Here is an 11,961-nt window from a genome sequence, read left to right as displayed (position 1 = left end):
GCGGTAGCGCAGACCGTTGCGCAGGGGGGTGACCTGACCCTCGCGGAGGCGATGCGGCTCGCCAGGAACAATGTGTCCCTGGAAGAGCTTGGCATCGCTTCCGTGAGGGCGAAGCGGGCCGTGACTGGGGGTCTCCTGCTGGAGATCCCCGGTCCAGACGGCGGCGTGAAGGCGGACCGACTCGCCCAGAGGCTCCGGGAGCAGCTGGGCGAGCGGGGTGTCCGGGTCGCCCGGCCCACGAAGTGCACGGAGATGCGCGTGTGTGAGCTGGACGACTCGATCACCGCGGAGGACGTGGCGCGTGCCCTAGCAAGGGCGGAGGATTGCCCTGAGGGGGACTTGCGGGTCGGGGAGATCCGCAGATCTCCCTCCGGCCTGGGGTCCGTGTGGGTCCGCTGCCCCCTCTCCGCCGCCCATAAATTGGCGGAATCCGGGAGGGTTTTGGTGGGGTGGGTTTCGGCGCGAGTGGAGATACTCGCGCCGCGCCCGCTCCAGTGTCACCGCTGCCTCGAATTGGGGTATGTGAGGCAATGGTGCACCTCGCCGGTGGACCGCAGCGGTCAATGTTACCGGTGCGGGGCGAAGGACCACCGCGCGAGCCAGTGCTCGGCGGCCCACCACTGCCCGCTATGTGCGGACAGAGGGATGCCAACCCACCACAGGGTGGGGAGCAGGAAGTGCTCTCCCTCCTCCCGGAAGGAGAGGAAGAGGCGGGCCGTTCCGGCTCCGGCGCCGCGGGCGGTGGCATCGTCCACCATGGAGGTGGACGGTGCCACGGGGACGGACAGCCGGGAGGAGGCTGGGGCGGTCGGTAATTAATGGCGCCCCGCCTCCTCCTCCAGGCCAACCTCAACCACTGCCGCGCGGCACAAGATATGATGTCCCAAGTCCTCGCGGAGTGGGGGGTTGGCCTGGCTGTCGCCGCCGAGCCGTACCGCGTCCCTGATCACCCTCATTGGGTGGGCGATGCGGGCGGCTTGGTGGCGACGGTATGGGGAGGTGGCGACGGGTCCCCGCCGTTCTCCATGCTGGAGCGCGGTCGGGGATTCGTCGCCGTGGACTGGGGGGGAGTCGCCGTGGTGGGGTCCTACATCTCGCCTCGCAGCAGTCACGTCGCGTTCGAGCAGTACCGGGCCGAGGTCGCGGCATGCGTGAAGCGCTGCGCGGCCCGGCCGGTGCTGGTCCTGGGGGAATTCAACGCCAAGTCGGTGGCGTGGGGGTCCCCCAGGACTTCCGTTCGCGACGGGATCCTGGGCGACTGGGCGGCGGGGCTCGACCTTCGGTTACTGAACCGGGGGTCGGGGCACACGTGTGTGCGGCGATATTGGGGGTCTATCGTGGATGTTGGATTCGCGACCCCCAACGCCGTGCGCATGGTGTCGGGGTGGCACGTGGTCGCGGGGGCAGAGACACTCTCGGACCACCGGTATATCCGGATGGAGGTCTCTGCCGCCGGGGGGGATGCATCCCGACACCACCGTCCGGGTGGTACCCCACCGCGCCGCTGGGCACTTCGGCGCCTGGACAAGGACGCCCTGATGGCAGCTGCCCTCGCTGCAACTTGGCCGCAGGGGGCGGCCGAGTTGCCGAGTATAGAGGAGGAGGCCGCCCGGCTCGGGAGGATGGTCGCGAACATATGTGACGCGGCGATGCCCCGGGTCGGGCGGGCTTCTCCTCGCCGGGCAGTGTACGGGTGGTTGGCCGCGATCGCGGAAATGCGAGACGCGAGTGTCCGCGCCCGACGCCAGTACACCCGCGCGCGACGTCGTCTACGGAGAGACGATAGCGTGGCGCGAGGCATACCGCATGTCGCGGATGGCTCTGCAGGTCGCCATCAAACGGGCCAAGACCCGGGCATGGAAGGAGTTCCTCGGGACCCTTGATGACGACCCTTGGGGGCGCCCTTATAAGGTGGTGCTGAACAAGCTCCGCCCGTGAGCGCCCCCCGTCGCCGAGGGTCTTGCCCCCCGGCTGCTGGAGGACGTGATCAATACTCTCTTCCCAATTGGGGAGATGGGACCACGTCCTCCGGCAGAGGCGACGGCCCCTTTGGAGTGGGTGGCCGAGCCGGGGGTCACGCAGGGGGAGCTGGCCGCGGCCATCAGACGGCTCGGGGCGCGTAACACGGCCCCGGGTCCGGATGGTGTGCCCAGCCGGGTTTGGGTCTTAACCCACGGCGTCCTTGGGGCCGACCTCAAGCGGTTGTTTAACCGATGCCTGAGGGACGGGCGATTCCCCCCCCCAGTTGGAAGGTAGCGAGGATGGTCCTCCTCCGGAAGGACGGTCGGCCCGCGGAGTCTCCATCCGCATACCGGCCCATCTGTCTCCTCGACGAGGAGGGCAAGCTCTTCGAGCGAATGATTGCTGCCCGCCTCGTCGAGCACCTGTCGCGGGGTGCTTCGGGTCTGGCCGACTGCCAGTACGGTTTCCGGGGGGGCCGGTCGACGGTCGACGCGATCAGTCGGGTCAGGGCCCTCTCGGAGTCGGCCGTCTCCCGGGGAGGGGTGGCGTTGGCGGTATCGCTGGATATTGCCAACGCGTTTAACACCCTTCCCTGGGGGGAGATACGGAGGGGGCTCGAATATCATCAGGTCCCCCCGTGTCTCAGGGCAGTCGTCGGGGATTATCTCCGCGGCAAGTGGATCGAGTATCCGGGCCGGGATGGCGATATGCGGAGGGAGGTGTACTGCGGGGTTCCGCAGGGGTCGGTCCTCGGGCCACTTCTGTGGAACATCGTGTACGACGCGGTGTTGCGGGCCGACCTCCCCGACGGCGTCAGTGCCGTGTGTTATGCAAATGACACACTGGTGCTGGCCGTCGGGGCTCAGTGGGGGAGGGCCAAGCGCCTCGCCGAGGAGGGGGTGCAACGCGTCGTCGACCGGATCAGGGGGATGGGGATGACGGTGGCGGTCCATAAGACCGAGGTGATAGCGTTCCATTCACCTCGGCAGGATCCGCCACCCCCTCTGATCCGGGTGGGTGGGGCTGATATCGAGGTGAAGCCCCGGATGAGGTATCTAGGGCTGATCCTCGATAGCTACTGGCACTTCGAGGAGCATTTCCGCTGCCTGGTTCCCCGGTTGGAGAGGATGGTCTCGGCTTTAGGCCGGATCCTCCCCAGCCTGGGGGGCCCGGCGGGTCGAGTTCGCCACCTCTATGTGGCAATGGTTCAGTCGGTGGCCGTATACGGGGCCCCCGTCTGGGTGGACGACCTGGCGGCCTCCCGGCGCAGCATGACGATGCTGCGTCGGGTGCAGAGGCGGATGGCGCTGAGGGTCGTCCGCGGCTACCGGACCGTGTCGCATGAGGCGGCGACGGTTCTTGCGGGGATGCCGCCCATGGATCTCCTCGCGCGGTCGCACGCGATGATGTATCATCATCGTGTCGATCGTCGTGCGGGAGTGGGGGCGGTCCCGGAAGAGCAGGAACCTGCTTGGGGCGATTTGAAGCGCCAGGCCTGGCAGTTCGTGGTGCTCGCGTGGCAGGAGCGGTTAGCCCTGCCAACCGCGGGGCACCGGACAGTCGGGGCTGTTCGGCCACTCCTGAGTGAGTGGCTGGACAGAGGCCATGGAAGCCTCACTTACCGGCTGGCACAGGTATTTTCCGGGCATGGCAGCTTCGGAAGATACCTGTGCCGGATAGGGAAGGAGCCGACGGCGCGTTGCTGCCATTGTGACGCCGAGCAGGACACGGCTGATCATACCCTCCAGGTATGCCCAGCGTGGGAGGGGGAGCGCCGTGTCCTGGTCGGCGTCATAGGGCGGGAAGTCTCGCTGCCGGGTGTGTTGCGCGCCATGCTCGGCAGCGAGAGGAAGTGGAGGGCCGTGGCCTCCTTCTGCGAGACCGTAATGCTGCAGAAGGAGGCCGCGGGAAGGGAGCGCGAGCTTCAGCGGCGCGCTGAGGCTCGCGCTCGTATGGTGGCGCGAGGGCGTCGCGGGCGGCCGCCTTTGCACGGCGGATGACCCTGGCTGGGAGGGGGGCCCTGAGGGGAGCCTCCTCCCGCCAGGCGGCGAAGGGTCGGACCGGGTGGGTCCGGCCCACGGGGAGGGACCCTCGGTGGCCTGGAGCGGCCATGAGCTCCCGGCCGCCGAGGGGTAGAAAGAGCGGCGTGCTGAGGCTCGCGTTCGTGTGGTGGCGGGAGGGCGTCGCCCAGGCGCCGGGCGTCATGGGCGGCCCCCGCGGCGTGGCGGATGACCCTGGCTGGGAGGGGGTTCCTGAAGGGAGCCTCCTCCAGCCACAAGGCACAGGGCCAGACCGGATGGGGGTGGGAGTGCCACCCTAATTTCAGTCCGGCGCATCGGGAGGCACCCTCGGTGGCATGGTGCGGCCATGAGCCACCAGCCACCGAGGGGCAGAAATGGTGTCGCGAGCGGTTGCGAGTTGGGGCTCGCAGCCGCCACTGAACGCGGCACCGAGACGGATGGTGGCGGGATAGAGTGAGCTCGTCCTGCCGCCATGAGATAGCGTGACAGCCGGGGGGACCCCCTTTGTCCCCCCGTGGATGGGCGTACAGCGCAGGCACGGGGAGGATACCGCAAGTATGCTTCGAGCGATTCCCGGTATCCTCCCAAATCGTGCGGAAGGGTCACCGTGGGGCATTTTGTGGGCAGGTCTCGCGCCCGTCATTCCATGAGCGCGGAGAATCCCACACACCCCTCCCACCTCTCCCCAAAGAGGTGGGAGGGAATCTTTCGAAGATTTTCCCCACGGGGAAAAAAAAAAATGGTTGGCTAGTTGGCTGCGGATGAGTCCTGCGGCCAACGTAGCCACCCGGCCGGCGGCTTAGTCCCATGTCACGGGGCCGCCGGCGCTGGTGACCAGGCGCCTGCGGTTGAGTGGGAATGCGGTGGGAGGAGTGCCTCCCACCGGGAGAAGCCTGTAGAGGCATGACGCGGCGGGGGACTCTGTAATGTCTCATTAGAGTTCCCGGTCCCTCGCCAGGCGTCTGAGGATGGTCACCGTGGGGTTTTAGCCGGTAAGAGTACGGCACTACCCGCCGGCCCGCCCTTCGGGTGGGCCCGCAGGTGTCCATGTGGATTTCCCCACGTACAAAAAAAAAAGGACTGCACCAACTTGAATAAGTTGGTAAAACCACATAAACAAAACGCTCCTCTCTTCTGGCAGCCTCCTCGCCTCTTGGAGCTCCCTGGAGTGCCGGAAAACTAACTGGTTTCTGCAGACTAGGAGTTCCAGGGGCGGGAGACACGCTAGGGTAGTTGCCGCCTCGTGGGAGATGGTGCGATAGCCTCTAACAATCCGGATGGCCAGCTGACGATTGAGCACGGTGATACTGCGCCGGCTGGTATCCATGTCTGGTGCCCAAAGTAGGGCCCCATAGAGGGCAATTGAACGCACCACCTCCACGTAGAGGCGGCGGACTCCAACATCTGGCCCCCCGATATTCGGATGAAGACGGCCTAGATCGGCAGCCGCCTTCTCCACACGGGGGGCCAAGCGGTCGAAATGCTCGACGAAGCGCTACCGGCTGTCGAGGATCAGGCCCAGGTATTTCATATAGGCCTTCACCTCGACGTAAGCTGTCCCAATACGGATCCCCAGGCCGGCCGGTGACACTCCACAGGGGCCAAGTCTCTGAAAGAACATGGCCTCCGTTTTCTGGGGTGCCACCTCTAGGGCCCAGCATGTGGATTTCGGCGACGACGGTGCCCACCGCTACCTCCGCGGCGCACGCTGTCTCTCTCCAGTCTGTCCCGTTGACGAGCACCAGCGTGTCATCGGCATAACACGCCAGCGCTACGTCAGCGGGCAGATGGACCCGCAGTACCGAGTCGTACCCGATGTTCCATTGCAAGGGTCCTAGAACCGATCCCCGCAGAACACCGCGAACGCCCCCCCCCCCCCCCGCATGTATACTCCATCCCGGCCGGTGCAACTGATCCACCTGTCGCTAAGGTAGGACCCGACTAGCCTTGTCAGGTATGGGGGCACACGATGAAAGCACACGTCCAAACCCTCGAAAATTTCCACCCTCTTGCAAATAAAATTCTCGGGAAAAAGACTCCAAATATATAGGGTGTTTGGTAACTGGTGGTACAAGCGAAAAGAGGGTGATTCTATATGAAAAAATAAATCTAAAATATAGAATAAAAATTTTTCATGTGAGGCTTTGTTTTCGAGAAAATCGGCTTTGAATTTTCGCCGGTTACGCGTGCACTTAACTATGTCTTGTTATAGTGGATCTCGCTATAGATGATTGTCTCGATGGATATTATGCAGTTTAAGTTTAAGGTGAAGTTAATAAACAATTCCATGATACTGGAAGTGTTTATCAACATAAATTTCAATCGAGACAATAATCTACAGCGAAATATGTTATAACAAGACATGATCAAGTGCACGCGTAACCGGCGAATATTCAAAGCCGATTTCCTCGAAAACAAAGCCACATGAAAAATTTTTATTCTATATTTTACACTTATTTTTTCATGTGGAATCACCCCCTTTTCGCTTGTTCCACCAGTTACCAAACACCCTGTATATACGGTGACCAATGGAGAGCAATAAATGAACGCACTGGTAATAGAATGAAAGTTCCGTAATTTTCACACCCTCAAAATACAAAACTTTATCTTCCTTGTTAATATATTTTATTAGATTTCTAATGGAATGGATTGGCTGTACATCGAATGTATCTACCCGGAAAATATTTTGAATGACAGCACGCATCTCGTGACAACAATACAACCCATGACAAACACATGAAAATGGTAGCTTACCTCGTTCCCTGTCAAATCTTTTTTAATTTGGATAAAATCAGCAAAAAGGCTTGCAATGTCTTCCTTGATATCTTCATAAAAGAATGGTAAACGGAAAGTAATAAAAAATAATGATCCACGCTTTCTACAACACGGTTTCGCAACAGAATGTTGTACCACAGACGAGGTATACGAGTAGACCTATCACCTAATGTATTTTTTCGGCCCGATTCTCTGGGGCTCTAGAGCCCCATTACCATTTCCGTGTCACTGCAACGTTACCAACAGATTTGGAAATGAACAAAAGAGGAAATGAGACAGAAAATTAAATTTCAGAAATTTTATTATTTTTTAACGAAATGAAAGTTGTACGGTCCATAATTGGACATTAATCGATTAATTTCATTGGAGTAATCAATCGATTAAGGTTATTTAAAAATTTCAAGATTATTAAAATACCTAAGAATGTATCTCATTGAGACGTACACCGCAAATCTTCTATTTTTTATTTTAAATTGTAATACATCATTTATTTAAAAAATAACTCGGCAAAAACATATTTGCGACTCGAAATCAGTATTATCAAACCGCACATCGGGGGCCCCAGGAACTCCTCATTCCACTTTCGCACACTATGCCCAATTGCGTATACGTGAGCTCGTAGAGTTTCGGAAGAAGCGAGAAGAACAGGCTGATACTCGCTTTTCTTCTCGCTCTTGCATCGCTGACGTCGCTTACATTTCTCGAAAGCAGGCCTGGCATCGCCAATCGCCACACGTTCGGATCGTCAGTAAACGGCAAAAGCCATCGTGACTGACAGACCTTACATTTCTCAAAATCGGACCTGGACGCTTTTTGAAGATTTATTGACTTTCCATACGAAGCGATCATGCACTATATACAGAGTGTTTGGCCACCCCTGGGAAAAATTTTAATAGAGGATTCTAGAGGCCAAAATAAGACGAAAATCAAGAATACCAATTTGTTAATGGAGGCTTCGTTAAAAAGTTATTAACAATTAAATTCAAAAATTTCAAATCGTTCTGAAAAAATTATTGTCGGTTCCGGGGGTCAATTGCAATCATTTTTGGTGAATACACATGCCCCCGAAATCTTGCGCATTTTTGAGAAAAAAATTCAGTACTGTCGGAACTTTAAACGTTAATAACTGTTTAACGAAGCCTTCATCAATAAATTGATATTCTTGATTTTCGTCTTATTTTGGCCTCTAGAATACACCATTAAAATTTTTCCCAGGGGTGGCCGAACACCCTGTATACATATAAAGTTGTATAGCTTTCGCCGTATACCTACTTTCTAATCATATGGGAAAATTTTTAATTATAAAAAAATGTAAGAATACTGTAGAATTTTTGCAATGGAGAATTTTTTTTATTGAAGGAAAATGAATTGATTATATCCATATTTATATATCGGTCACATCCCTCGCAAACACGCTGCAAACAATGAGAAGAAAAATGCCAATCTGCCTTTTTTAAAAACCCTGCAACTGATCTTTGGCTTGCAACTCGTCCTCTTTATTCAGCAATTATTATAGACGTAGACTCATTAAAATTCGTAGAAGTAACAAAGTTATAGTCATTTAAAGGGAAGAGTACCCAGCGGTTAATAATCATATCAGAAATTTTAAATGCGTTTTTCTTGAAACCATTTTTTTGAAACTGGCTGACATAATATCACAAATTCAAATTGATTTATGGATTTGAAATTTATAGAAACATGCCTGCAAATATAAATTAATTAGGAATAAAGCAAGTTAATCTACATTCAAAGGAGAAAGGCTTGATGATGAATGGAGAAGACTGAAGATGATTTTTCAAGTGGTTGAAATAAATTTTACATAATACAATTAACTATAATTTATCCCTATCTTCTGCAATATAGAAAAATTTTATATTGTATATTTAATTTTTATTTTGATTTTAATTTCAAGCTTTAGCCTTTGGATGACTATGTGGGGCAAACAAAACACGCATGCTGTTGCTAGGGGTCATGTCTTTTTATTTCATACGGAACCTCGCGACTCTCTCCGTTATCCAACTAACGCGTTTCGCGTTTTCGTTTGCCTCGCTCGCATTTCTGGAAAACAAAAACCGATCCCCTATTTCGGGGGAACGTTCATGTATCGCGTCCAACCATTGTTGCCGTGGCGAAATCGACTTTTTCACCTTCGCCTTCGAAAAAGATTAAGTAAAAGAGTTTCCTTCATTGAAAGAAGAAAAATTTTCCAGTCTTTTATTTTAATATGATTGATTTCAACGAATCAGCGTTTTTTTTTAAATTGCTAAACAAAGAGGGCAAATAGGACAGTATTACCAAATTTTTTCAGATTTAAAAATTTAAAATTACATTGAAATTCATTCGGTTGTTTAGACTCAATCGCATAAATAGTATAAATATATGAACGCACGTCCATAAGCATAGTAAAAAAATGTCTTTTTTTTCATAGTTAAAATATGATTAGGGAGTCTTGAAACGTGTATTTCCGTAAAAAAAATTTTGAAATTTTGAAATTTTTTTTACATTATGGTATTTTGCTTATATGCGCATACATAGGTCGGAAAGTAAAAAATGCCTGGGCAGCCGAGATTCGATATCGCATGCCGTGATGCTAGGTCGAATTTCAGTTGTGTTGAGAGCAAGAAGAGTAGACTCACATTCGCCGCCTTTCTCGAATCCCCGAAGGTATACGAAACGCCAGAACTCATATACAAGGTGGTTGTGCATTGGGTGTGTAAGTGGAGGGGCAGTTTCCTTTGGCCACAGGTTTGCCGTCTGATAATATTGCACTGCCAACTCACATGTATTTACGCACCACTACAGCTTTCTGCCCATCAACACTAATTCAGTGAATAGTTTCTCAACTGACCGCCATCCGTGAGAAGAGGCCGCTAAAATCACCTCCGAATTTTCAGGTCGGTATGGCAGTCAGATTCGGCCGCGAAAGTCCATAAGGTGATTGGTCTACTCGTATACCTCGTCTGTGGTTGTACACTACAGATAAACTCCGCATTCCCCGACCTTATCGAAGACAACACAGTCAGTTAAGTCGTAGTTGGCACTCTTCGTCTTCCCGAACAAGATGAGGAAACCAAACCTCATCATCTTCAGGTATACGAAGGAGTAAGTAGTTACCATCATTCCAAACACGGTCCTTTGAACACCCAAATCACGTAGATGAAAGTATTGTGGCAAAGTGACATTGGAACGTAAAGGTTGTTTAAAACTTCATAAAAACAACTATCTTAAGCAATTTCAAATATTTTTACATGAAGAAAATTGTATATACTTTTTAAATATAGACTAAACCATGCTATAAAATTTAATAGAAAACTATCATAGTTTTTTCTCTTTTTAATTCCAAAAAATACAATACAATAATTTTATTGAGTACATTAAAAAATGGCACTTACCATATAAACATATAAATATAAATTATACAAATTATCTTATTTATATTCAAGTACATACAAGAAATTATGATGTTTATTAAGGATGATAGTTATAAAGATTGAAGATTTTATCACACATTCATTTATTGATAGTATAATCATTGTACATAGTATTTGTAATTAGATAAATTGTTAATTAATATCATTTAGTAATTTATATGTACCCTATAGGAGAATACTGTTTCTTTTTTTAATTATCAAAGGGCATGCTGTAACTGGTTTTCAAGCATTTCACCATTGATTCGATCAATTTCACAAAACCTGTGTCCTTTGGCTTCTCTAATCCTCGCAAAACTCTGTTTTTCATTACAGCAACAAATTCTTTGTTACTTAACTGACCATCCACTAGAAGTTTATAAAAAGAAGATTTGTTAATGTTATTACATATTTGAAACATAGAATATAATATAAGATGGATTGAATAACTTGACTACCTGGAAGGGTACCAGGGCGTTTGGTTGAAAACCAAAGTCAAAGACATTTGGTCAAAGACATTTGGTTGAACGAACATTTGAGCAAAAGAACATTTTTCAACACGTTTTTCAATTACACAATTTACACCTTGCTTGGCCCTTGCTTTAAAATTATTGCTTTGTATGTGTTTATGTTTATATTTGTGTTTATTTTTTAACTCAAATATAATGTCAGTTTTAGGCTTACGAATAGTGTCAGGTTACTCTTTTGAACCAGATTTTTACTTCGTATTTATCGCAAAAGCTACTGGGTCCTATTACCTGGTTGCCGTCTTTTTAAATCTAGCTCTAACCAACTTCGATTCTGCTTTCAAAGAACACCACGCTAAGCAGAAATAACTCGTAATAGATACATGGAAGAGTAATCGGGCACTCGTAACAGGGGGGGGGGGGGGGGAGGTCTGCTTTTAAAATTATCCCTGACTTACTCCGATCGCTATTTCTGTGTCCATCACACAAAGTTTACGTAAGTCGGCCTATGGCAGTGAATATGTGGTTATGATGGTGACATTCTTCTTCAAACTAGTCCTAACTCACATCAATCCTCATTTCCAATCTATTCTTTTACTAAGCTACGGCCACTTCCCTACTTTCGATCAAATGTCCGTCTTAGATTTTTCGATCAAGTGTATTTGACCAAATGTCCGGATGCTACATTGAATATCTCGCCTGCATTTGTTAATAGAAAGAAATGTCGAAGGATAAAAGAAACAAATTTCAAAATAAAAGATTCTTTTATTTTATTAAAATAAAATAAATAAATATACAGGATGTTCGGCTATTTCGGGGAAAAATTTTAAGGGAAGATTCTAGAGGTCGAAATAAGACGAAAATTAAGAATACCAATTTGTTGATTGAGGCTTCATTAAAAAGTTATTAACGTTTAAAGTTCCGTTTGTAGAACGGCATTCTGCGATCAGCTGCGTGCGCGCGGCAGGTTGCGGCAGGTCAGTGCTAGTGGTTCTCACACAGCTTGAAAAATTCTTCTTACCGACATATCGACAGCCTTAGAGTTTTGTGTCCATTCATGGGAACGCAAACACTTTACGGTAAATGAGATTCAACCTGTCTTATGAAAATCCAGAAGGGCATATTAAAATTCGGTTGACGAGATTTTAACAGAGAGAGGGTGAACATCGCTTCCAGTACTCACTGTTGTGCACAAAGATCACCCATACGCGAGCATACACGCCCCACAATTGACCATGGCGTCAGGGAGTGACCACAAATAATCCTTTCAAGCACTAACCACTATGCAATTAAATAAACACGCACCGCGATTATGTTATTCACGAGTAT

General features: G+C 50.9%; 1 protein-coding gene across 2 annotated transcripts in view; it reads right to left on the bottom strand.

Moving 5' to 3' along the window:
- Positions 1-10,255: 10,255 nt before the first annotated feature.
- Positions 10,256-11,961, bottom strand: part of Micu1 (Mitochondrial calcium uptake 1) — a 274,642-nt gene continuing 272,936 nt past the window's right edge. For both annotated transcript variants that reach the window (XM_076784222.1, XM_076784221.1), the window contains exon 11: positions 10,256-10,534. In XM_076784222.1, coding sequence (XP_076640337.1) covers positions 10,380-10,534 — 155 coding nt within the window. In that variant the 3' untranslated portion in view covers positions 10,256-10,379. The remainder of the gene's footprint in view (positions 10,535-11,961) is intronic.

This window comes from Colletes latitarsis, chromosome 2 (genome assembly GCF_051014445.1).
Source record: "Colletes latitarsis isolate SP2378_abdomen chromosome 2, iyColLati1, whole genome shotgun sequence".
NCBI lineage: Eukaryota > Metazoa > Arthropoda > Insecta > Hymenoptera > Colletidae > Colletes > Colletes latitarsis.
Note: the sequence above shows the minus strand (reverse complement) of the source record. Positions and strands in the feature narration are given on the sequence as shown.